Source organism: Etheostoma cragini, chromosome 7, assembly GCF_013103735.1.
Source record: "Etheostoma cragini isolate CJK2018 chromosome 7, CSU_Ecrag_1.0, whole genome shotgun sequence".
NCBI classification, from domain to species: Eukaryota; Metazoa; Chordata; class Actinopteri; order Perciformes; family Percidae; genus Etheostoma; species Etheostoma cragini.
In genome coordinates, this window is record NC_048413.1 from 17,807,056 (window position 1) to 17,834,979 (window position 27,924).

Sequence of the window (27,924 nt, forward strand, 5' to 3'; positions counted from 1 at the left end):
GAGTGTCACCACTAAGGATGGTTAACACCAAGACATCAGACGTGCCAATTTAAAATGCAGTTACCATGGGAACCCTAGCCTAACATTGTCCGTCAAGCTTATCACAATAAGACAGAAAAAGACAAAAGAGAGAACAGCCTTTAGGAATGACTTTGCTAGATTAAATACACACTGGTAACATAGAAGATGATGTGAAGAATCACATCGTGGCACTGAAGAATGTGACAGTTCAAGTAGAGGTGGGTGCACTGAAGAATGGTGGTGGTGGGTGGAAGACGATGACCAACAATAGGATGCTAGCTTCTAGTCTGCAAAAAATGGTTTGCCATGAAAACAAAGGGTCGGTAAAAAAAATGTGTATGTCAGTGGAGGGTCAGATTATGTCAGATTATTATTAAACATGTTTAGTCTGACACCCTTTGAGGAGGATCATTTGCTGCTCACAAATCTGGTCAGACTGTTCAAATCAAATATGCTAAAATAGCTGTCAATATAAAAATCGTGGGATGGATTGTCTATCATGAGAGAGCTTATTCAAGTGACCTCTACTACACTGTACATGATCACAACATAGTATATATTTAGGCTATGTAATGTGATATTTCGCTATAAATCTTCAAATGTGGGGCTTGTAAATGGAGAATAATCGAGCCACCACATGTGCTCATAATTTTAAAACCATTAATGGTATTTGGAAAAACAAGCAGGAGGAGGGAAAGTTTATGTTAACTGCTGAAGCTGCAAAGTAATTATAAACTTTTTTAATTTAACAGGGTTTTTCTACATTGTTTAACAATTGGGGAGGTTACATTCGTACACATCTACTTATCTGATAACCTTCATTCAATCAGTCATTCATTCATTGATTCATTTTATTTTCAGAAAATGTCTTGTTGAGTTAGGCCTTGCATCCTACAACACATTGCATCACATGCAGTTATCTTTAATATGCCTTTGAAAGCTCCTCTCACTCCTAAGCGATGTGGGTTTATCTTGTGGAGAATTCCAATTTGGCTGTGAACAGACTACTGGCCTCGCTTCGATGAGCTATTACAAATCGATCACAGGATGAGTTTAAATAGGACTAAAGGGGGAGAATTGTATCAAAGTGTGCAACCTTAAACAAGCAAGCACGCTGACTTTACTTGCACAGAAATGCATCCTGCCACAGTGCAACCTGTGACCTAACCTTTATCCTTATGGTACTTGCGTCGATGACAGATTGCTGAGAGATTACACATCGACCGGAAAGTAATGGAGTCACCGCCTGTGAACGCCATGTGTACATACTGTATAACCTTGCTAGTCCCTTCCTTATTTAACTGAATAGTTTGCTTGAATGTCATCTTACCTGTCATAGAAAAAAACAAATTGCTCTGTGGAAAATGTATGTAATTGCATTATTGCATTACCTGCACTCAGACTCCTTGAACCACCTTGAAAAGCCTAGAAAACAGTGATTACGTTTTTTTTTCCCGTAGGTGTTTAACACAACATGCATCTACACAAAGCTGACTTGGCCTTTAATGTGAATGAGCAAAGGGGTGGAACAAAGGGGCACCACTGTGTAGAGTTGCACTATTGTAATGTGCACCAAGGAGGCTGCAAGTGGTGCAGGTGAAAGAAAGGACATGAGAGTGGAAGATGCATAAAGGGACAGATGAACAGATGGACGGATTTTACATCATATTCCCCCCTCCTTGACTCTGCCTCCACAACTACAGAGTCTGTAAGAACACAAGGACTGACAGTCTGTGTGAGTAGGATGAGGGTGAACAGAATGATGCATTACTGATAATGGTAACTTTTACCACCTAACTTGTCAGGAAGTGTTGAAATAAAACTTGCTGAAAAACAAAATTATTCACTTCTTCACTTGTTGTCTCATTCTTTGCTAAACTTCTACTGTCCCAAAAAGAATAATGCTTTATAGTGTTGTTGTCTTTTGCAGATGGCTGTATCTGCTACAACTGTCAAAATCTTTTGTTTATAGTTTACCCAATTCCTATTTTTAATTCAAATTGTCATTTTAGGAATACATTGTCCAATATGTAGGACAGAGGATCACGTGGCATTTTGAGAATACTATTCAGAGAGAAACACATCCTATGTGGTTTACTTCTAAAATACAATCTGGAGGTGCAGATTTTAAAATTTAGAATATTTCAAACCCATTGCAGGGTTGCTCAAAGTGGTATTTAAGACCCATTTCCTCATTAACCCCTTTATTCAAAAAAATCTAAACAATCACAGCAGCCTATAGGCCAAGGAAAACAATCTGACAAGCTGGACCAAGAACTAGTGTGTCCCTTTATTTTATCTATTTAGATCAAATGTTGTTTCTTTAAAAAAAAATTAAAAAAAATACACTGACCAAACAAATACTCGTCTAATTCTATTTTCAGAGCAGTTTCAGTTTAATAGTCCACTTTCTCACATTGCAATTCACATCGGATTTTCGAGATCTTCCGATTGCCGAGGCGCCCACGCCTGCCCCCTCTGCCACACCCGCGACAACACACCGTAGCCTATTCAATTAGCTCATTATCTCGAGCATCAGCTGTTAGCCTATAGCTCCACACAGAACAATCCTTACACACACTGGCATGTCCAAGAATAGCTCTGAACAATCGTATGTGGGTTGGATGTGTGCAGAAACAGGGCTGATCAGGCGATATGTGATTTAGTCAGACGATGAGAAAGGTGCACCTGCTGACTCTTTCTGCCCACTGGGCCTTGATTTGCACGGAATAAAGGATGCCGTGGTTCTATGTCATGCAGTTAATTAAACCAGCCCGCCGACCATATTGGTCGGATTAAAGCTCTGTGGCAACACCCTCCCCATCCGTCCATGAAGCACAAAGCGGTGTCCTTGCAGAGCATGCAGAGCACGGTTTGTATTCAAGCTTGTCACCGGTAAGATGTTCCCCGTGCCTTGCATACAATGTCCAACAGCCGGCAAATGCAGCATGCACCTGTTCACCGTATCAGACACACAAATAGGCTACAACGCAGAGCCTACCTGTCCTGTCAGGTCCGGGTGTCAAGCTTCAATCCAGATTGTGATCATTGAGATCGCAGAAAACTGGAAGACGGACGCCACCGCCCCGTAGCGCCTTTCCTCTGCCACGGGAGGTGTAGCCCTGCAGGCTGGGACAGCAGACAGGCACAAGCCGGCAGAGATGCTCACGGACGGAAAGCGCTAGGAAGAGAGTAGAGGGGCGTTTTCACCGTATGCGAGGGAACTCCTAACGTTGTGCGTGACATGACCGCTCCGCTTATGACATGCAGCGCCTGCCTTACCACTTGCTTTACTGATTTTTCGGGTCATCTTTTCCCACCGTAGCCTAAAACACAGTGCTGCGGGATTTTGTCATCCCTCGTGAAAAAAATAAATAAAAAAAATATAAAAAAAATAAATAAAATAAATATAAAAAAAAAATATATATATATATATTCATAGAAAAATCTATAAAACATACTCTAAAGCACATAGAGTGCTATGTAATTAGGACTTTGTCATTTATTTAAGACATAATCTGATCATTTGAACATACTAGATTTAATAACAGTTTTTTGAATGAGGTTTCTGCATTTGTAAAAAGGATTCTTAATTTGTCAATTCAATGTCTAACCGTATGTTCAAATCCAATAGATCCACCCCACCTCTGAAGTAAAAAGGGGATGACACCTACTTGGCTGCTGCTCCAGAGCTTTTAGCAAAGTGGAAGGGCTACAGCACTGCAGCCTCCCCGTGTCAGAGCGCCCTCAAAGGCCACTTATGCTCCTGTCAATTAAACGTCCAATGAAATGTGTATTTGGCATAACTATTTCCAAATCAATGCTCTTGGCTTTGCATAAACTAATTGAAAGTGTTATTGATATATGTTGACACGGGGATGGATTTAGATTGTACAATTACACTTTTGACCTGCCTTGACCAATAGGAATAAAGCATATTGTTAAAGGGATGTAGCCTACATTATAATATGTGTGATCAGTAGGCTAAAGCCGACTTTTATCATAGATGATAAAAGTCTGCTTTATGTTCCATTTTGCCAGAAAAGAGCTCATTTAGTCAACTCATAGCCTATGTTATCACCCATCTAACAAGATATCCCCTGACATATTTTACATTCAGAAACATTTTCCTTTAAGTCACAAAATTAAGTATAAATGGTTATACTGTTTCCTGCATAGGGAGCGGTGTGTGGAGTAAAGCCTAAGTGAGTGAAGTTTTGCATTGGTGAGTCATAGGAACCTTCTGTGCCGAACGCCCTCTTTGGCTTTTATGCACAAGTGTACTTTTCAAATGCAGATATGCATACAGGAAAATAAATTCCCATCACGCTTCAGTGGGTCTTCTTCAGTTGCTTACAGAATATGCTAAATTGAACAGCCAGATGACTCCACTGCCATATGGTGAAGATGTTTAAAGTGTAAATTAATCCTACATGTCTTTATTTATTATTCTGGTATTGAATTATAGGTTAACTATTTCATAAACTGAAAACATGACCAGATATCTTTACTAAAGTCTTTTAGGATATGTGTTTTGTATTAACTTGTGAACAAAAGAAGCCAAATCACAATCACAAGTAGTTGTAAAGAGATTTCTCCACATGGTGGGGCTGATATGCCATTATCACAACCATGAGGACATTTTACTGATATGATTCATGTTCTGTGAAGCCTGCACATGCTTCACCCTAACATCAAGCACATGCCATTTTTCAGTCAGCATTTCAATTGCTTTGCACTTGCATTTTTAACTAATTACACACATCTGCTGGGAATGTCAACACTATGTTCTTTCAACCTCTGTTTCATATGTATTACTTTTGCAGTTAACACTTCTTCAAACTGAGATTGAGCAGGGCCATAAATCTCTTTACACCTTAGCACAACAAAATTTACCTTTATAGACAATGAGAAGAGATGGGCGTTAGAGAAATCTCCCTTGTAAAACATCATACAGAAATTCAGTGGAATCTTTCAAAATGTTTTTAATTTAATGTAATAAATACATTTCAGTCAGACAACTCGTGTTTGAAATGTTTTGTGCTTGGCAACCAGACTCCAACCTGGTTACTCCCCGCAGATTGGGTTTATATGATATATCAGGGAGTGATGATAAAGTAGCTTCCCTGCCTGCAGGTAGATGTTGGGGTGGTGGTAGGGCTTAAAGAGCAGGAAGCAATGTGGATGCAGGGCAGCAGGAGCATTGACAAGCAGAGATTGGAACATTTTGCAGTTAACCGCCAAACAGATGAGGTGTGTCTGGTGAATGATATAGAGAGTAAATCATGTAAGGTGTGTATACAGTGGTGCAGTTCGAGTTTACTGCCTGAACTAGCATGCAGGCGTTGCACCATTAGTTGAAATAATTTAAAGTTCAGTCAACTTGCATTTGCTGGATTTAATTTTAAGACAATTCCGCTTTATAAACGTGAATTATTTTGACTTGAAGACTTTTGTTCTGAAATTATGATTTGAATTAATGTACTGAGAGTTGATTTACAGTATCTCATTGAACTAAACTTCTGAAGAAACATAATTATTTGCCGACTTTCCAGCATGCATTGTTTGAGAGGTTTAAACTCTACAGAGACCATTGTTTTTGCAGTTTGGAGACAACAAACATGATGGAAACTTGCTGTGTGACTTCAATGCATGTTGAATTAATTCATGCCTTCACTAATAACAGTGCAAACTTTGGGAAAAATTACCAAAATCCACTCAGAGCCTCAAGCAGACATTTTACCTGAAGGCCCTGGCACCAAAAGAAATATGATAGTGATAAAGCTGGAGCCAAAGGCCAGCGGGATCAGGTGAAAGTAGTGAGCGACTGACAGGGTAAAATAACAAATCATTCTAGGTACTTTTTCCTGGCTTGTGTGGCTTCCTAGAACTTGTGGCATGCATAATGAAAGATGTCAGCTCTCAAGAAGTTTAGCTAAACTGAGCTGAATGGATGAAAACAGAAACTATGCTATTCTTATTGATGAGAATGTGTCATGATGTCATCATGGCAGTCAGTTTTTATCTTTGTTTTGTGTGCCTTGTTGGTTTCTTCTCATGTTTTTTTGCACCTCTTGTGCTTTGGCGTGGCTAAACTGGCAGTGTAGGCCAGGTGAAGCTCATTGTCTAATCATCCTGCTGCAGTAGTTAAGGCTGGCTCTGTGAGCCACACGTCCCCATGTTGTCACTGGATTGTAAAGTGTACCAGAGCGGTATAGTGGCACGCCTGGCTCCCTGTGTTTCTGGTGTTGTGGCTTGTATAGCTTAAGTGTTCTGTGTTCTCTCTTGTTGCAGCCTGCCTTGCTTACTCATGCTCACACTGTTTGCCTACCTGTTCCCGTGCTCACTCAATGCTGATTACTAGCACTGGATTCAGCCTCAAATTGTTTGTCGGACTCTGGAAGATTCCTCACCACTTGGTCATAATCACCAAGTCACTAGTCACGCTCTGCAGAGCGCACTGCACCCACCACTCACCACTGGCTCTCCTTGACGCCCCACATAAGGATTTGGAAATGGAATATAGGGTCATGCTTAAGCTTGATAGAAACATCTTCTGTTCCTGCATCGTTTCACTGAACAAAACCTCGACACAGATGGAGCTGAACTGTTGCTCTATGCCAAGTCAAGTGAGAATTTGATGGATAACTAGACAGAAATGTGGAAAAATAGGAATTCCAACATGTAACTCCGTGACAGACCGTAAATTTAGAAGCAATGATTGATTGAGAACATATTTAGGTAATGTGCACTAAAGCAATGCAAGTAGGAGTAAGTGCTCCGCCAAACAAGTATTCTGCTCAGAGCCAAAGTTATGTGTCCACTTGTACTCTCTCATTACGTTTGTGATCTGTATACTCAATTGCATTCTTCATTTGCTCCTTGAAGGAGTCAGGAGGTGACCAGTTGCTTTGTGTTGGGTCATCAATGCTTAATTAATCAGCTAAAAGGCATGAAATGGGCTATATGTGTTTCATAAGTGAATGCTGCGACTGATATATTGGGACTATAAAAGGTAATTTAAGGCTTACGTATATAAGGCATGTTTTCAGACACTGTCTAAGTGTCTTCTTTTTCTCCTATTTTCTGTGACCTTGAATGGGAGTGAGTGAGAATGCTTTTTTTTTTTTTTTTTTTTTTTTTTAGCATTCCTATCAAGTGGACGCCTTGCCTCCACCTTGCCAACCTTGCCTTCAGGCATTTCACACTTAACACTGAGCATAATTGGTGTGTCATGTTACAAGAAAGACACTATTGCTAACAGTGTAGCTTCAGGGATGTATGTCAATCAGTCCAACAATGTGGTTGTGACCATATGGTAACTAGTAGTAGCACTTGTATGTACTTGTACAGTAGTTGAGTAGTTCCATTTTTTGAACCTTTTTATAGTGCTGTAACTTTGTAGCTGCCTGCTCCACCTTAAAATGCTAATGTCAATGCCCTAATAAAACTAATCTTGGATGTTGCCATTTTGCCTTTGTACTTTTAACATTGGGTGGTCTGCGGTATGTAGAAACTGCTTGGGTTTGGGTGTGCAAATTAACCTCAGGCTGCATGTGATGACTTTTTATATGTTATAGGAAAAATGTATGATTAATAAACATTTGTCAGATGATTGTGTTAAGTAAACTTGGATTTATATCTTACCTGCTTTTCTGGTGCTTTTAGGTTTCAAGCTTTTGGCGTCATTTACTCAAAATTGTGAATAGTCCTGTTATGTTGTAGAAGTACAGCAAAACCTTAATCAAGCCCAAAGGCCAACAAATCAATAATTCATTGTATTAAATTATTTAGGAATCTTCACACTTTTGTATTTGCAGGAGGTGTGGTGCTACAACATGCACTGAAACACAACACTGCTCACTTTGCTGTGGGCATATCAACACATAAGGCTGTGTCAGACAAGCCTATTCAGATAAATTAGAATGTAATCATCATCCAATTTTACAAGTACAAACATTACTTTTTTGCTGCAACTATAAACATGTTTACACTTTAAGCTCTGAGAGTTTTTAATTAAGGCCAAAGTGCCGACAGCGGCGAAGGCCCAATTGAAACTGAAGGAATTAGTATTCTTCGCCTTTTGGAGGAGCTTAACATACTCAAAAACTCACCAAAACTGGCAGTTGCATCAAGTCTGGTGAAAATTTAAGTATTTTAAGGGTTTCGGGAATGGGTGCACAAAAACCGCTCTCCAGCGCCCCCTACAAAACTTAAAACATTGAGCACCTGCAAAACTTTTAACATAGACTAACAAAACGTGGTGTCATATGTCAAACTTTTCATCATAGGGCATGGCCGTGGTGGGGCGGCCATTTTGTATGTTTTGCTATCAAAACGGGAAGTGGCTGTAACTTGAGTGTACATTGTACATTTTCGAATTGGCTCAAAACTTTCCAGGATTCATAAGAGTCCAACCCTGACGACATATACTGCTGATATTGGCTCAAAGTCATAGCGCTTCCTACTGGCCACAAAAATTAGACATAACCTTTCTTTTTGATTGGTGCTGGTTGGACCTGCCCCCTGTGCTGTAGTCACGCCCCTTCTATTGCCCCCATTCATAGCTTGTGAACCGTTTAAGGTAGAGGTTTATATGAAGTAACAATGAACTTAACAGAGACATCCTTTTTATTGATATAGGTTTTCCTTGTCCCCTATGCTTTGGCCACGGTTGAGGAACTGTATGACGTAGTGTCTTATGTGAGGTATCATTGAACTCAGCAAAGGACACATTGGACCGCTGACAGTTTGTCCGATGACCCCCATGCACTGAATTCATGCCACAGTACACTGAAGACAGTAAAGACTGGGGGTGCAAAAAATCATGTTACGGGGAGGTTTCTTATGCTGTGGTGTTGGGCCTATTTCTCGCATACCAGGGATCATGGATCACTTCCAATGCATCAAAATACTTGAATACATGTCGCCTTATGCTGAAGAGGAAATGCCTTTGAAATGGGCCTTTTATCAAGACAATGATCCAAAAAACAGCAGTAAGTGAGTCTTGGTTCCAGATGAACAAGATTGATGTTGTGGAGTGACCAGCCCAATCTCCGGACCTCAATCCCATAGAACTCTTGTGGGGTGACATCAAAAATGCTGTTTCTGAGACAAAACCAAGTAATTCACAGGAATTGTGGAATGTAGTTCAATCGTCCTAGGCTGGAATACCTGTTCACCGGTGCCAGAAGTTGGTGGACTCCATGCAACACAGATGTGAAGCAGTTCTCAGAAATATTGGCTATGCAACAAAATTTTAGTGCAGTGGTTCAAAGTAAAGCAAACTCTTGAGACATGTTTAGTTACGGTTGGGATCCGGCTGGCCTTGAGTATTATTTTTTTTTTTAGTTTTCTGTCGGCCTTCCCTGTTTTGTCCATGCTGTGTTTTTTTAGTGTGTTTTTTTCCTTCACTCTCCCTCCTGCTGAAGCCAGCTGACTACACGCACCTGAGTCTCATCCATAATCACATGCTCCTGCCGCTCACACCTGCCTGCCATCTCCAATCGACTACAGTTTATCAACCCCGGACATCCAACCACTCTTCTCTTGATCGTTGCAGCAGTCACCCTGGTGAAAATCTGACAAGCTATCCTGATTCCCTGAGTGTCCTTGCGTCTGTGTTTTATGTTTGACTTAACACTTTTGTGGATTGTTCAGAAGAGGTAAATTATCTTCTGCAAGGTCAGAGGACAAACCATTCTTCTGAACATAGCCATACTGAGAAATACAGAGAGTTTTGTGGAGCTGACAGTCTTAATCAGCTTTGTAGCAACTCATTTGATAATTGGTTGAATAACCAAGGTGTAACAGGTGTTCATTAATATCAAAATGTCACGAATTGAAGCTTTAACACTTGAAAACAGCTACTCTGCTTTATCAGGGTTGATTTTATGTGGTTTGATTACATTTGATTTCCTGTGACAGTAACAACCGTCAATTAAAAACACACTGTGGACCACTGTGTTACTGAGTTAGCGTTACCGAGAGGTCATATAGTTGCAACAAATGTTTTGCTCAGACAGAAAATCTGTCATGTACAATAAGAGAATAAGTTACAGATGCATTGTTGCATTTTGTAACTTAGCCTAGTATACTTTTGATGTAGTATCGTAAGCTAAACAGGGTATCACTGTCACTGTATCCCAAGCTAAAGAATTAAGAGTTTGTTGTGGCAACCAACGTAATAACTTAGATTGATAGCACATTTGATGAAACCTAAGGATGCTATGCACAGGTAAAGAGGGACAAGGGAAAAGAAAATACTAGGCCAACACAAACATGGACTGAAAAGAAATAAAAAGCAGGCGCTAAATAAGAGAAGGACATCATTTATTGTTGACGGTATACAACCACATTGCATTGTAAAGTTATTTCATGAATGAAATCCAAATATTAAATACCTTGAATCATTTGAAAACCCTGTTGAAAAATCTGTTGAAAGACTGGCCGAGATTGACTCGGGTTTTGCCTGTCTTTCTTTCTCTTTTGGCTTTTAGTTATTCGTTTAATTTCCTTTTTTGTGATGGCCCTGCCCTAGTATCAGTCATAACTACAACAGATATCTTCTTAAATAAAATAAAATTACCAATTAAGCCTATGTGAAGAAATCTTTTGCTACCCTTTACCTGGCTGGATGCTCACTAAGGGGCTTTTCCGGTTTTACACTGGAATCTCAGACCCATTAAAATGTTACTATGGAGCCTTTCTGCCTGCCGTAAATCATTTTGTGACTTTGCAGGAAAAAGGTAAAGGCATTAATAAAAACTTTTCAAAAATAGCATTCCTTTCACTGACAATCTTGCTGTCAAAGGTTAGTTATGATCATCAGATGAAAACTTACATAGTTTCAGAAACAGTTAAAAGTCACACAGAGTTAATTAAATTAGCTTTTCAACACTTTTTTTATGTTGAGATCACTGGGGTTAAACTACACCTGAAACAGTGACACTCCTCACATACCGCACCTGATTGAACCAGTATTTGCATGTTACTCTGCTGCTTGAGGTGAGAGTCTGGGCTGCTCAACAACTTAAATGTTTTGAAAGACTTTGCCCTTTGTGATTTATCTTTGTCGCGAAGAGCTCTACAGATTCATGCCTTAAGGCGGCAACACATTTATCTTGAACTTTTATGAAACAAACCTCATACTTAAAGCAGGCAGGAAGTTGGGCTTCCTAGGCACAATGTACTGTGATAGTGTAATGCAAATGCCAGGTGCAGGGTGTGGTCAATTCTTTAAATGTTTACAACCTATAAAATCCTAAAATGCTGCCTTACTATCACTTCGTAAGTTCATACAATATGACAAACAGTTTAGCAAACGGTTTCCCATTCACACATCCAGAAGATACAGGGCAACATTATCTTTCATTTGGAGTTGTTTTACTGGCCACTGAGCAAATGTAAGTTTATTATTAATTCTCTTTTAGCTCTGTTTAGTGCAGGAAGTGTAGAATAGACTTTTAAAGTTATTTCCCTGAAAACAGCTACATTCACAAAGCTATTGGGCCAAAACAGTAAAGTTATGAGTTATGAAAACAGCAAGCTGACAATATTATGATAGAGATGGCTCTCTAAATGTAGGGTTAGGGTTAAATACAGAATTATTTTATAATCAGCATTTGTTTCATGGACTAAATCAAGAAAATAATGCAAGAATAACACAATACAATTAGAAGGGATTATGGTAAAAAAGACATGTTTAATACCCCAACACAAAAACAGAATACACACCATGCAAAATATCAACCTGACATCATTGTGTCTGAATGTGCTTGTGTGGCTGAAGCACTGGATATTGTCAGTAACCAGCAAAGGATTTCCCTGCTTGGCACAAAAGGTCTACCTATTTAATGAAACAGAATACAAACAACAAACGGTAAGCCGTGGTAGGGGCCCTGAACCTGCCGGCGCATGGTCAGCATGTCTGCAAATAAATATTTCCCAGGGTAAACTGTGGGAATGAGGCTTTTCTCTCTGAGCGATATTATTGGTGCTCACTGCAGAAGGTTTATACTGAGACTCCAGGGTAGACTTATTTAGGACAGACTCGCGACATTCCAGGATTATCGGTGGTATTAGGGCCTCAGAGGGTCTGGTTGGTCTCACGTTCTGTCTAATAAAGAGGAAGGTGGTGATGTTGGCATAGCAGAAATGCAGCTCAGTGAATGTCTGTGATTTTCTTGTTTACGAAAAAATAATGAATGTAGCCTATAATTTATATAGAACTAAAACAAAGACAGAAAAGTGAGTTCTTCGCAAGTCTTAAAAAAAAATAAACAATCCTGCCACAATATTTACGTAAAAATATCTTGCGATCTACAGATAACAAAGTTGCTTTCTTGTAATAAGGGATCATTTTATGCTTCTCATGTATAAACAAAAAGACTATTTCTCTATACACATACATGAACTCATTATCACAAGAAAATATTTTGTCATCTCCAGATAACAACAAAATGATGTTATCATGAAAGCGCAATTTTTTTAAATCTCAAAATAACTTTGTTATCAGATGATTAACTTACCATTTGGAAAACCATCACAACCACAGCCCATCTCTGTTCCAATAAATATCAGTTGCATACTTTTGCACAGCGTTTTTTGGATTCCTTATCTGTGGCTTAGAAAGAAAAATATGGAATTACACCAAAGGTAGCATTGTGAATTGAGAGCATGTTTAACTGCATACAGTTCACACATTAACATTTAAAGCAATTTATTTAGTAACCTAAATATGTTCTTTGATTTTAACAGAAGTATCATATTCCATATCATCTTAACCCTCATTTTTGCACAGAAAACATATAAAGAACTCATAAAATATGATGTTTTGTTAGAAATTAACTACCCAAAATATACAAAAGACATTTTTTCATTGATAATTAAAAATCAATAAATATCAATCACTCGAGAAATTAATTAGCCAATTAATCTATAATGGAAATAATCATAAATTGCAGTCCTAAAAAATGTTCATAGATTCCCTTCTGACACATGACATAATATAATAGTCACAGGGTCCATTCATCTGCATTGAGTACTATACTTTTAATGCTTCAAGTACATTTTCCCAATTACACTTGCATACTTTTACTTATGTAACATTTTCAATGCACAACTTGAAATACTGAGGACAATATGAACAAATGAGGACAACATATGTGGGGTTGACCTGAAATAAACTAGAAACACAACATAGAGTCTTACGATATAGTTTCTGACAAGATGGTGTAAAAGGTGTATAATGTGAACCGCCATGTCAGAATAGAGTCAGAATGGAAAGACATGTTTGATGTCCACTTTTGAGCCAAGCTGGCACATGCTCGAAAAGGCAACAAAATCAACTTGAATTCTCTTTGCAGGGGGCTACTTTTATTAAACTGTTTAGCAACTATGAATGTTTTTATTAAGTGGTGATGCATTCTTGGCAATAGAGAGGAACTGTTCTCCATGCATACGCTTCAGGGTACACTTGAAAGGATGTGCCAAACTTGAGTTTGTTGTCTTGAAATGTCTGTCCACATTAAACTCTATTTTCATGGAAATACTCTCAGTGTGGTGTCCACTGTAACCACGTGGACGAGTAATCCAAAGGCACTAACAAATACTTAGTGTACTTAATGTTTTCATTGTGCATTTTTGTTTACTACAGTACACCACATTATTTGATACAACAGTTTGGTGCAATGAGACACAACTCTGACTAAAATACATAAATAGACAGAGAACTGTTTCTGCTATCAGTGGAAAAGTATACCAGTTAGAAACATTTTAATAGGATAAATATGAGAATATTGTTTGCTCCGCAGCAGTCAAAGCAACTATTTGACAAACTGCACAGATATACAGAGTATGGGCAAGCCCAGGAGAGAAAAAATTGGAAGAATTTAATTATTGGTCAGAGGGAGGGCACATGTGACTCCGAAAGCATGAAACACAATCGCTCATTTCAACTTCATTAGTAGCATAGCTTCATGGAATTTGACCAGTTTAGACTTAGGCCTTCTGAATAAAAGGAAGATAAGTCCAGATAGGTTGTCTTAATTCTTTCCATCCTCCGGCCTAAGCCCATTCATTTCTTAATGAAAATCCGTAAAAATTTGTCCGAAATGTAAACTGTTTGATCTTTTACAAAAGCTTCCCTGAAACAGCCAGACACTGTAGTTCTTTAACAAACGTTACTCAAAGAAGAGTATTGTCCAGGCCTAGCCCCACAAACAAAGTCCCTGCAACATATTCATTGTTACGTATTAATTTGATTTGATTCACTTAATTGCATTAAGAATTCCTTACACAGGAAAAGACATCCAATACAATCGAGGATAAAAACACAATAAAGTCCACTTATTTCCATTGTGGTCCTCATTATTTGTGAAGTTATGATGACATTACTGTAACTGTAACTGTAAGTTACAGCGAAACCATCAGTACATTGCTACTACACTGTTGAAATGGTACACATAGGGTATTCTATGGTATTTCACATCTGTTCAACATCCTCTGCATGACGTTCCCTGTACTCTGTATAATTACGTTGCTGCAACAGTGCTAAAATGTGACAATTTACAGCGTATAATAGGTTGTTGTTCTGTGCAACTTTCGTAACATTCCATAACTAAACAGCTAACAAATATCCTTTACAATATCTTTGCAATATATGCATCTTTACACTGTTGATATGTCATAACACAATGGAAGAAAGTAGATTCCTGAAAATATTGTTATAATATTATTATCATTATATTGTGCATATCATACATGTCATATTCAGTACATTCAGTGCAAGACTCACAGAGAATACAACACACCACCACACCTTAACTGTGAAGAGAGGCAGTCACCTTAATGTTTTGTGAGAGCCTTTCACTTCAAGGAGGATGACCCAGAGAAGTCCTCCAACAGGTGACTAGGGTGCTGACAAATTGATTAAATACATTAGCCACATGTTGTCATAGACATAGTTAATTGGACAATAGATTGTAAAAAGTAATGGACATAGCACAGTGGCGTAACGCACTGGTTTGTAGACTACCGTTTTGAAGCCTGGATTTTGACTATTTTGCCGTTGCCATCTAGTTGTTTTTTAAACCGGACATTATGGCTTTAGGCTGGGAGGGTGCAGCTGGGGAGATTGACACAGCCGAGCCAGTGTCATCTATTGTTGTAATTGTACTGCACTAAGGTAAACGCTAAGGCTAAGTTGCGGATATTCAACCAGCTGAAGCGAGTCATACTGGCGGAGTTTTTAGTGGCTGGTAAAATCTGACATCCTGGTACTGGCAAAATTCATCTGCATACACAGGATTACACAAAAAATTGACAAATGTTCTCTTAAGCTGCCAGCTAATGCTAGCACTAGCTAACTAGCTTAGATAGTTAGCTACTGAACGCTGGACAAAACATTTTTAGTTGACCAAAATGTTCCAATCAACTCTCTTGAAGTGAAAACACTCACTTCACACTCAGAGAGGCTCACAGTTTAGACAAAAACATGGACAGCACCCCCAAAACTTTATGTACGCAGTGCCAAGGACACACATTGCTATGCCTTTATTTTGATTGACAGGACGGCTTGCACGTTGGCTTGCATTTCATCTATTTTAAAATTAATGAACCATAATTTACAAAAGGAACATGCTGTGTTGAAGAAGACTTGAAACTAACGGTTGAGACTATAAACTCATTGGGAGCATGTTTGCTAAGTAAGAAATCAAGTGAGAAGTAGGGTAATTTTCTCCTCAGTCACGCATTGCCGGACCTATCTCTACAGAGCAGTGGAGTAGAGTTTCAACACATTTGTAGATTAGAGGATAGCAGAAAAATAGCTCTGGGTGGTTTGCATTTCTTTAAAACCAATCACAATTATCTTAAGCTCTAAGCTCCAGATGCAGAGACAATGACTCTGCAAAATGGTCTCGGGAAGGAACTAGTTTTGGTGAAACATTAGTCCCAGCAAAAGAAAACTCCACACACAATAGTAAATGAAGTTAGCTGTTCACACAATTCAGTAAACTGAGCTATTTAAATTGCTCTTACCAGTGTATCGCTGTGTGTACTTCATCCATAGCAATGTTCTCCAATTTGTCCCAAAACGTCCCAGTATGATAGTAAATGCCGTAACCATATTCCTTGTAAATGTTTACAATCATTCCCCAAAAGAACCAAGGAGGTCTGCTTTCTTGCACTATCCAAATTTTCTTTAGAACGTGCCTTTTTCAGTGTTATTCCAAAGTCTGTTGTAGTTTCCAGAAGCAAACAGAGTTTGCGGGAACTGCAATGCACTGAGAGCGGAAGGTGAGAACCACTGGATGTCCCCAGGCAATTATCCTGGAAATGTACATCAGTCGATCCTATTTTCTCATTGACGTCTTTACATTTGGACATCTTTTTGTAGGAGGGACTTTTTGAGGGACTTCTGCTTTGGCTTCACTTTTCAAGCCCAGAAGTTGCGTATACGCTAACATTTGATGCAATTTATTTTGTAGCCTAAATATGTTCTTTAATTTTAACAGTACTACAGTAGTATTATATACTGTATCATCCTAACCCTCAATGTTGCACAAAAACCTATTAAGAACTCATAAAATATGTTTTGTTACAAATTAACTATCCAACAGTATTTACACATATAGACATTTATTAATTAATTAATATTGTCTTAACAACAATCAATTGAGAAAATAATTAGCTAATGAATCCATAATGAGAATAATCATAGTCAGCAGTCTTAAAATTCTTTTTACAGATTAGCTCCACCTCAACAACTACAATGATACTAGTGGTAACTTCCGCTTTTACATCAAAGCATGAGGGATAATATTCCAATGACATAATATTTAACAGTCACAGGGGCTATTCATCTGCATTGAGTACTTTACTTTTAATACTTTAAGTACATTTCATTGTTATACTTACATACTTTTACTTATGTAACATTTTTAATGCGCAACTTTAACTTGTACCAGTATTTTTAGTACTTTTAATTGAGTAAAGGACTGAAATACCTTTTTCACCACTGAGGACAATGTATGTGGGATTGACTCAAAATAAACTACAGGGTCCATGTTCATCGTGATGAGGGAACATGTCACCCAGTGTTATGGATAGTTCAATATTTTCAGTTCAGTTAAAGTTGTCATACAGGTTTACAGAGTAAAACAGAGTTTAGCAGTAGTGGTGAGGAAAAGGCACAACATAGTTCAGTTGCAAAGAGCGCAAATTATACAATATGGCTGAAAGAAATGACATGAACAAAATATGCAAAGTGTCAGGGTGTTAATGCCTTCCAGACCAACTGTGAATAGTCTCATAAACCAAAGCTCAATAATATGCCCGATAACATTGGTGGCCAAAAGCTTTCCCCTTTTTTTCCTATTTTGATATTTTTAAAGGCAAGATATCACAATAGCATGCCTTGCTCCTATTTTACATAGCTGCTTGTGGCGCTTTTGATTACCAAGATTGTCATAGAAATGTCTTTGTTGTCCCTTATAGGTTGATAAAAGCTTATGTCATTCTTGTAAAAGAAAGAGTCAAGTGTGGTCCTGAACAAAACCAGGTGTGAATGCAAAGGGTTTGTCTAATCAAGCTTGACAGAAGCAAGGACAATGGCTATAACAGGTATCTCATGGTGGAAGTAACCCTCATGCTGCTCTCAGGAGGACACAAAAGGGAGATAGCCTCCAGGTATCTGTATTGAATTTACTGAAGAGTTCTTGAAATCACTCGGCTTGATGGAACTTGCTCCAATAGTTTTGATTCTGAGGAATGTCTGTGTCAAACTCTAAAGTTTTTTTCCCCTTTAATGTGAGTGTGCCTGTGGAGGTAAGAACGTAGAAGGAAGAATGGAAGGGGCGAAGAGTAGGGAAGGGTCCATTCCAAGTTGTCATCCAGGACCAGGGACTCTGTGGAGACTCCCAATTGGCAATGTCTGCAGGGGACTTTAAAGAGAACATTTCACATTAGAGTCGCACAATTAAAGGGCTAACCCAGTGATCTGTTCATTATTAGAAAACTTGTTTATTGTGGTTAATTCATTTCACTCTTCAATTATAATTAGCTAGATCTGGTGATGTAAATATACATAATAGGACTAAGAAGGATCCAATGAATGTCACACTGACCATGACAGGCAAAAATCAATGCACTCAGGGTCTGCGTCAAGTATGGCACAAATGCAGCGTCGAGTCTTTGCCCCCTCGCATTCATTTGCTTGTCCACTGACAGCACGTCTGATGCGCTGAGGTCCTCTGTAGCTCGACATTCCATAGGGCACAGTGCGTCTGAGCAGGTAAAACAAACAGATGCCCTTGTTTTCAATAATAATACATTGTAAGATAAACCACATTCTTATGGACAGAAAAAAACAACAGATAATAAATATTGTTAGCTTTAGAGAGTACTCAAGCGTAGACATATCTTCTAGTAGCCCTCAGGCCGGCAGTCATATATACTCATTTTTCACACCATAGAGTGAGACATCTGTTTAGATTTCAATGAAAAACAAGTACATGATGCATGTGTCTCAATTTGAAATGTTTTGATACCGATACCACTATTGGTATTGCCTCTGATGCTACCTAAAATGCTGGTATTGGTATAGGGAAGTAGGACTACTGAGTTTATGCACGATCCGATACCACATAATAAAGCCCTAAAGAATATCAACATTAAAGTAGTTTATTTATGTTCTTTTTCTGTTATGACTGACTGTCAAACTGGATAATAAAAGAAAGTTCTACAGTCTTTGTTGTTTGTGATTGTTCATGTTTCACAAAGAGTTTAACTCTGAACCAGACCGACAACAAATCGCATCACATTATATCAGATCCATACAGGGATAGTAGTATATAGTTGTTACATAATAAAATATACGACACAGTGGTATTGGACCAATACTCTGTATCGGAAGTATCGAATCAGTATTGGGAAGCAAAAATTGGTCTGAGAAACATTCTGAGAACCGCAACAAATAACGGCAGGTATGAGATTCCCTCAAGACGTACCATCACAAGAAAAACACACGAGTTGTATGAAAAGGAGAGGACTGCAAAAGCGACAACTCTACAACATGCACCCGCTGTTGCTCTTACTGGGGACTACTGGACTTACTGGATAACCATAATTATCTTGGAGTTACAGTGCTTTATATTAATGAATTGATGCATTCACATGCTCTGACTGGAATGAAAACAGAGAGACATTATGCTGAAACATGCGCGGGACACTTTACTGAAGTTGCACAGCAGTGGAATGTGTCAAATAAAGTCAACGTAGTTAGCACAGATTGTACGAATAGATACGAAATATGCTCGCTGCTGAGAGACATCTGCCTTTTGATCATGTCCCCTGCTTGGCGCACGGTCTCCAGCGCTCTGTCCCAGTATCTCTGCTTAACAGTGCGTTTGACAGTGTCCTTGCAAAGTGCAGAAAAGTTGTGGGGCACTTTATACACAGTCTAGCAAGTGCTGCAGAGTTAGAGCAACAACAGAAGAACATGGACAGAAGAAAGAGTTGCTTATGCAGGATGTTCCAACCTGATGGAATTCAACTCTGGACATGATAAAAAGCATCCGCAGAAACAAACAGCCTCTGAGGTTGTACTTTTCAAAAACACCAAGATTGTCATGCCAACAGCAGCTGAAACGGACAAACTACAGAGGTTGGAAACACTACTGGACCCTTGCAAGTTTGTTTTACATAATATTTCTCACTATCCTGGCTGATTGCATATAAGAAAGAAATACTAAATACGTGTGTGTAAAATTGCCGCATGAATATGCAGAGGATATTTTTTGTGATAAGTGAATGCAATTTATTTTGACTAAAGTGGAGTTGATTTTCTGTTGCAGGTATTTGACTGAACTTTTGGGAGGAGAAAAGTATGTTTCCTGCTCTGCGGCTCTGCCTGCTTTCTGCCATCTCAGTCAGGTGATGGAGAGCTCAGATGATAACCCTGCCTATGTGGCCAAGTTCAAGTCTACATTCAGAAAAGACCTGGAGACACGCAAGGAAAATGCCAACATTGCATATCTGAAAATTGCTAGTGTGCTTTTGATAGTGTGTCTCGATCCAGAGCAGAGTCCTGTCCATTAGAGTGGTGGTCCGAACATTCAGGCCGACAGAGCAGGCTGGTCTCCTGTGCACTGAAGTACTTAGCCAAACCTGCAACCTCAAACTCATATTGTACAGAAGAAGACAGCTTTGTTATCATCTGAAAAATTAAATAATGTTGTGTGCCTTAGCAACTGGCTTAGTGCAGAGGAGTAAAAAAACGTCAAGTTTTAGGAATCTACAAACCTGACTGAATGTGTTTTCTGGTTCTTTTTGAGTGAGATTCTCCAAAGGAAATTTGGCACTGAACATAGACTGGTTATGCTACTCCCTGTTTCTCCTGTTACCTCAGAAATGACCTGTTTTAATGTTTTGATTGTAGCTCAAGATTTTGAGGGCAGTTTCTTATTTGTAATTATAACAAACAGGATAACATTAATGCCCTGGCTGCTACTGTATAAACAAAATGCTGTTAAGTGTTTGCAGAACAAATGTTATGGCACTTTTGTTCATATGGCAGAACATGTAAAATAAAGTTGCACTAACTACACTACTTTTCAATTCAATATTCCATTTTGCATATAACAATGTGATTAATTGTGATTAATCAGTGAAATCGTGCAATTAATTGTGATTAAAACTTTTAATCGTTTCCCAGCCCTAGTTTTTTGTTAAGTGACCATTGTGTATTGGTATTGAAAAAATAAAGGCAGCCAGAAAGTCTCTGAAAGGGAATCATAAACTTGAAATGTAACTTAGATTATATCAAAAGTAAGAGAGTCCATGATGGTATACTTTTCTAATCCTAATCTTCCCATCTGGATACCACTGTTAATGGTTTGCATCTTGTCCTTTTGCCCCACATCTATTATTGACAATCTGAGATGTAATTTGTGAAATACAAAAATACAAAAAGGTGTTTGTGGCTTTAGAAGCTATAAAGGCCAAACATTAAGGTTAATCTGTTTTAAAACCAATCAGAGTATCCCAGCGAGATTTGTGCATATTATTTTTAAGAGAAAAGTCTTTCAACCAAGGCAAAGACCTTGCCGTGATCCATCAAGGAGCTGTCTCCTTGTAAAGGGACAGCTGTGTTGCAGCCAGGCGACGGGTCAGCAAGGTTGACTGATGAGTTACCCGCCAGAGCATCTGGCCATCCAGACGCCGATTGCGAGGGAAAAGTCCATGAGGCTAACATTAGCCCCAGAATCCAGCATCACTGCCTGAGTACTGGAGACCCCAGAGGAAGACAGTTACAGTGAACATGGGGTGAGCGGGAACGCCAGAAACTGCAGCATGGCCCACCAGGAACCTTTTCCTCACTGGCGAGCCCCTCCATCTTATCGGGCACTGACTGATGAATGACCCAGCTGGCCGCAAAAAAAATACAAGTTCCTTCCCAGATTCTACTCTGTCTTTCATCAGGGGTTAACCGGGTTCTACATAGTTGCATAGGCTCCTCACCCGTGGAAGCTGGAAGTGAAGCAAAGTCTGGCGTAAACGGCGGTGGCAAGGAGCGCCCCATACTTGAGACGACCATTCTCTGATCAGCCAGGGGAGAACCTTTGGAGTCAAACCTCTCTTTTTCACGTTTGAAGCACCGCTTGTCAGTCTTGATAGCTAGGGCGATGAGTCCGTTAAGGAGCCCTGGAAGATCCAACGCCGTCATCTGATCATTCAGCACACGGGACAGACCGTACAGGAAGGCATCCTGTAGCGCAGCCTGATTCCACCCGCTCTCTGCCACCAGCTTACAAAAGTCAATTGCACAGTCAGCCACTCTTCGTTTTCCCTGACGAAGGCTCACCAGAGCCCGGGTCGTTTCTCTGCCCGGAGTGAGATGTTGGATAATCTGTGTGAAAGTCTGGGTGAAGTGGACAAACGAGTCGCAAAGGGGCGAATTCCTTCCCCACTCTGCTGCGGCCCATGCCTCTGCTCGTCTGGACAGGTGGGAAATCAGGTAAGCAATCTTCAAGCAAGTCCTGAGTCCTAACTCTTCAGTCTGAAGTGTCTTCATGTATCACAGTAGGGTCTGGAAATGCTAACATCAGCTGGTGGACGATAGAAGAAAAGCTTTTTTCTTTGAAACCTGTCTTTTAAGCAATATGGAAAGCTGAGTAAAATCACTTTAATTATAATTGTACTTATGGGGAGAGGTCAAAAAAGAAGAATGAATATGTACAAACTGACATTTGGAAGGTTAAGCACACTCTAGGGAGCCAATAATGAGTCGCTCCACTGAAGCATTTGAGGTGCTTTACTATGGGAGAAAGGTGATACCCTCTCTTCCACTTTCCATGCTATGACTTAATTAAACGTTAGCTTTAAAGAGCCAAAGCATTCAGGAATGCAGTGCTCACCACAATGTGCGCACATATTTGAAAACACACCTACAACATTTATATTAATGTTGTGGTTTCTGTCAATATTTCACTCAGTCTTTGACCCTTGATTATGTCAATTTGTCCAAACTTGCTAAGAAGTAATAAAGTTGGCACAAGCAGTCTTGGCACATTAAGAAAGAGGAAGAAGGAATTCTTTCCTACTGTCTTGCCAAAAATTTTAATTTGCAGTTAGAAGGTGGCAAAACAAATGAAACAAGGTGTGAAAATTATATTTCATGGTATACTACTAATGTGATACTAATGTGCTAGGCCACATGTTAAACACAGTTTGTGTAAGCACACATGTTGAAAACTGCTACTCCCTGTAATGATGCCAAACGGTAATGTTCACTTTTCATGGTTCCATATCACCTGCTGAGCCAACATAACCCATGATGTGCAGTTGGCATACCTCTGGCCAGGACGGGGAAGTGGCTTTTGTTAATCAAAACATGACTGTGTTGGTGGTCTCAGGACCAAACCCCGGAATTATCAACCTTAAATATGCTGCCTTCCTTGGTGTTTGTCCATACAAGACAGCGCAAGATGTTTATGCCACAGGCGAGTTCTGCCTCTCGCTAAAGGAACTGTTAATTCATCTAAATTTTAGGTTGACAGTTTTTATGAATTAATTTTGTTCGGTTAAAAGGCAGACTAAAGCTAAAGGCTGGACAAAATAATCAAATTTTGAACAAATTTACACAGATGACCTCACCAACCCATGTAGATTAGGTTTGCACAACAGATGTCTCTGATCACTGTCCACTCAGCCTCACAACGTTCATATGGCTTACATAGAGCTTGTCATATTAAATGTGAATACTAATTCAACGCTATTAAAAGTAATATTCTTTGGATCATGGTGCCACAACCATCTTGATAAATAAACAGCTGTTACTTGTATATAATGCCCATCATTTGATTCAGTTTGGCCAAAAAAAGTACAGACTGTCCTTTTCTTCTTCTGCTCTTTTTCTTGTTCTTACTTTGAGTCAATTTCATCTTTTTTTACAATATCAATTATTTTTTAACCTGAACCTGAAACCCAGTACCATAGATATTAACCATCTCTTAAACAGTAATTCGATTATATGGACATAATAACCCTTGAGATTTTGGCTCAAGGGTTTTACTGAGAGGATGAGAAAGTGAAAAAGAAGTAACTGCAGGCAAAATAAAGTTGTTATAATAACCTCTGCCGTTCTGTGACCTCGCAGTGCGAAATTAGTTTTTGTTGGGCAGGGGCTTGTCAGTACTTGAACCATGATTGCGTCTGTCGCCCCAGGGAAGAATTTACCATGCTTTACTTGCAACACTTCACAAATCAACCACATGTCAATCTGCTTTTTAAGTACTCTTAATACCCGTCTTAAACACCTCTGCCAAAGAAACATGCTTGCACAATCACGTCCACGTGGATTATGGGAGAATTATAGGATGTTTAGTAGCTAAAAAAGCAGTCTTACTCGGGAGTGTTGATCCAGATGATATCCAAGTGGCAGTAGTACACGCATTCTTTATCCTTGTAAGAATAACAGGTACAGCGTTTGGGTCTGGACTTAGCCTCCGCTGCCTCAGACAGTGTATCCGTGGCTCTCCCGGAGCCAGACGCCCGGCTGGAGACTGGAAGACTCCCGGGGTTGACCTCGGATGTGACCGAGTCGTCGGACGTCAAGACACCTAGTACAAGAAACATGTTATAAATATAAATAAGTAATAGGCTAATACATGAACGAATGGGCCTACATGAATGAATACATCTTGGAGAAATCCAATATAAAAGTGTTTTGCACCTTATTGCCGACACCAAACGTAGGCCTACCTTTAAAGAGAATGAACGCAAAAATGTTAAGAAGCATGATTTTGGTGAGGATGGACAGTATCCTTGCCATGTCAGATATTCCCATAATGAATCATAGCCCGATGAGGATGCAGCGCACTTGTCAAGTTAACCTCCCACCAGCACCGAGTGATCCATTAACGTCAGTCTAGATGTCCATGTGCAGCTCATCTCATGAAGTCCAGATGTCAAATAACGGATCAGTGGATGTTTGTCGCGCGGTTCCTTTTATATGCCTGTTCGCCTCATGGCATAAATCATAGGTTACCTGTGAACATCCACTTTGCAGTGAGATAATAAATTACTCTCCAGTCACACAACAAAGTGTGCTTTGGGAAGGGGAGCTGTGGAGCAAAATGGGAGCAACGATGCTCCTCCAAGTCACTTCTCCGTCTAAAAGCTCAAACCAAAGGTAAAAGGTTTTTGGAAAGGCTTGGGTACACGCCCACGATTGCGAGACCACCCACTACGCCAATTGCAGCTATACAACGTGTGCAGAGAAGAACTACTGGCCACTTGAGTTCCTACTGATGCATAATAGGCTATGTCAAATAAACTAGGCCCATAATTGTCTTGTTTTAACAGAATTCAAGAGGTTATTTAGCAACAATTAACAGCACGCCACATTAAAAGTGAACACAGTGTGGAAATGGGATTAGGCAAAGACAAAAAGTTAGATTTATGTTTGACATTCGTTGGTTTTTGAGGATGTTGCGTTCAATAGCTCATTGTCAAATCTTAAAATGCAATGGCTACCAGCTGTTTCAATCTTTAATAGCTTTTTTGCTGTTCAACATAGAAATCCCAAATCCCTTACATTATAGAGAGGGAGAGCCATTCAACATTTCACACTTGCGAATAAGTTAAAATAAATAAAGATAATTAGGAGATAAAGGTATAGTTACCAATAGAAATGGTATATTCCACACGTTTCTCATTTCTGACTATATTGACATCAAACCACCTGTAATATGTCTCAGACATCTTCTCACAACTTTCACAGCTGTTTTAAAAATAATACTTTGAAAATAACGCATCAATATCCTTGATCTGTTGGCTATTAAATACACATTTAAAGGTTATCATTTTAATAGGTTTCCAGGTTCTGAATGTATTGACATCAAACCACCTGTACTATGTCTCAGACATCTCATCAGAACTTTCACAGCCTTTAGCTTTTAGTTTCTGCATCATCTTCAGTGACTTATTGTGTAAAAAAAAAAAAGCGCATTTAGAAGTTATCGCCTCAATAGGTTTTTCATTCATGAATTTAATGAAAACAAATCACCTCCAACATTTCTCAGACAACCTCTCACAGCTTTAAGTTTGTGCCAAAAAAAACACATTACAAATTACTTATTAATATCAGGGCTCTGTTTTGTAACAAATGCAGATTTATAGGTTGTCATTTCTGAAGATACGGACATCAACCTCTAATGTGTCTCAGACTTCATCCCAAAAGTTACAAAGCTCTTACTTTGTGAAACAGCCCATTCAGCCATGCAAGTATGCAATGCATCATTAACAATCAATACTAGGTAGACTGGAATCGGCCAAGTAAACTTCAATTAAACAGCCTTTGCCCTAGCTGTGCTTCACCTGTTAACAAGTAATTCATGGTGCGTTCATGCACCTGGGACTATCAGGGCCTGCCCCGGTAATTACGATTTTTTTCTGACTGCCAGTGTTCACATGCATGTTCTTTTGTGTTCTACATATTGGCATTTAGCATAACAACTTGTGGCATGACTGCTACCAACTGTAGGTGTGTGAAAACATGGAGGCCACAATAACAAAGATTTGCTGCTGTTTTCTTATGCTTGCACATAAACAGCACATTGACAGGTGGTTGTTTGTGTTATCTGCTGGACAACAAACCAGAAAAGACAGGGTTAAGGTGTTTTTTTTTTATACGTAGGACTATTTATGAACAATTTGAAACATGTTATGTCTGTGTGGTATTTGTCAACAATAAACAGTTTATTGTCATTGAAATATTTTTGGTGAACCAAAGTTGCCTACATCAAACGTAAGTTGTCAACAACGCATCCCCAACTCGGGAACATTGTTTGCAAAATCCAACAAAGTTGGTGGTACAATTTTAAGACGGCCCCTAAATTCGTCTATTGTGACCGGAGCTAGTAGGAAAGTAGGAAGGAGCCTGATTATGGAGAGCTTTGTGGGTGAAGAGGAGGACTTTAAACTGGATGTGTTGGGTAACAGGGAGCCAGTGGATCTTCTGAAGGACGGGAGTGATGTGATCACTGAACGGGTGTGGGTGAGGAGACGGGCAGCCGAGTTTTGGATTTATTGAAGCTTATTTATGGCTTTTGCAGGTGAACCATGGAGGATTCTGTTGCAGTAGTCAATTCTGGAAGTGATGAAGGCATGAATCAAATGTTTGGCAGCAAAGAGACGGGCAATGTTTTTGAGGTGAAAGAAGGCAGTTCTGGTTATTTTATTGATGTTGTTTTCAAAAGAGAGGTTGCTGTTGAAGATGACTCCCAGGTTACGTGTGTGTGGGGATGGGGACAGTATGGGGTTGCTGACAGTGAGACCCAAGTTATTCAATTCAATTCAATTCAATTTTATTTATAGTATCAATTCATAACAAGAGTTATCTCAAGACACTATACATATAGACCACACTCCAGAATTTACAAGGACCCAACAGTTCCAGTAGTTTCCTCCAGAGCAAGCAACAGTGCGACAGTGGCGAGGAAAAACTTCCTTTTAGGCAGAAACCTCGGTCAGACCCAGGCTCTTGGTAGGCGGTTTCTGACGGGCCGGTTGGGTTTAGAATTTTGTAGTAGTTCATGGCATAGCAGGACGCTGTGCGGCATTACAAGGCACAGCAGGACGTAGCAGGACGTAGCTGGGCACTGCAGTGTAGCAGTTGAACATGGCATCACAGAACATGGAGCGGGACCAAGGCGACAGCTGCTACCCTGATTTTGGAGCCTCTCTGATCCAAGGGAACATGCTGGGGAAAAAGAACATAAGGACTCCGGGGAATGACTCCCCAGAGCTAGGTTAGTAACAAGCATTTCTGGGACATGGATGCACATAAATGAAAAGATGGAAAGATAGAGGAGAGAGGAGCTCAGTGTATCAAAATAAGTTCCCAGCTGTCTAAAACTATTATTACAGCTAAACCAAGAGAGACAAGGTAAAGAGAGCTCCAGCCCGGTCGGGCTAGAACTCTCCCCAACCGGATCGGGCTGTATGCCAAGTCTCCCTTAAGTTTTATTATATTCTTGATTATATAATAGATAAATCTGACAACTATGTGACTAACTACTACTCCCTAACAATATTCGATTCTATGCCCTAACTATAGGCTTTATCATAAAGGAAAGTCTTAAGCCTACTCTTAAATGTGGAGACGGTGTCTGCCTCCCGGACCCAAACTGGAACCTGGTTCCACAGGAGAGGGGCCTGATAGCTGAACGCTCTAGCTCCCGTTCTACTTATAGAGATTCTAGGACCCACCAGTAACCCTGCATTCTGGGAGCGTAGTGCTCTTGTAGGGTTGTAAGGTACTACGAGCTCTTTAAGATAAGATGAAGCCTGACCATGAAGAGCTTTGTAGGTGAGAAGAAGGATTTTAAATTCTATTCT

The 27,924-nt window shown here is 39.5% G+C and overlaps 2 protein-coding genes and 1 long non-coding RNA gene across 13 annotated transcripts in view; 1 reads left to right on the top strand and 2 right to left on the bottom strand.

Moving 5' to 3' along the window:
• si:dkey-178k16.1 (band 4.1-like protein 1) overlaps positions 1-3,323 on the bottom strand; it is a 36,785-nt gene extending 33,462 nt beyond the window's left edge. For 6 of the 10 annotated variants that reach the window (XM_034877818.1, XM_034877817.1, XM_034877816.1 and 3 more), the window contains exon 1: positions 3,023-3,323. The gene's annotated coding sequence lies outside the window, so the exon portion shown is untranslated. The remainder of the gene's footprint in view (positions 1-3,022) is intronic. The other 4 variants (XM_034877822.1, XM_034877820.1, XM_034877819.1 and 1 more) reach the window with 3 other exon arrangements.
• Positions 256-26,856, top strand: LOC117948260. Its single transcript, XR_004657404.1, has 4 exons — positions 256-268; positions 2,406-2,409; positions 18,178-18,184; positions 26,454-26,856. It is a non-coding gene; the product is annotated as an uncharacterized LOC117948260 (long non-coding RNA).
• edn3b (endothelin 3b) lies at positions 16,605-24,779 on the bottom strand. 2 transcript variants are annotated; one of them, XM_034877832.1, is made up of 4 exons: positions 24,286-24,779; positions 23,930-24,143; positions 18,110-18,308; positions 16,605-17,966 (listed from the first exon to the last, which is right to left on the bottom strand). In XM_034877832.1, exons 1-3 carry the CDS (start codon positions 24,368-24,370, stop codon positions 18,140-18,142), a joined length of 468 nt encoding a protein of 155 aa, XP_034733723.1. In that variant the 5' UTR covers positions 24,371-24,779; the 3' UTR covers positions 16,605-17,966; positions 18,110-18,139. The 2 variants fall into 2 exon arrangements, with proteins under 2 accessions (XP_034733723.1, XP_034733722.1); XM_034877831.1 differs by having other exon boundaries at positions 18,150-18,308; positions 24,286-24,776.
• Positions 26,857-27,924: the final 1,068 nt, after the last annotated feature.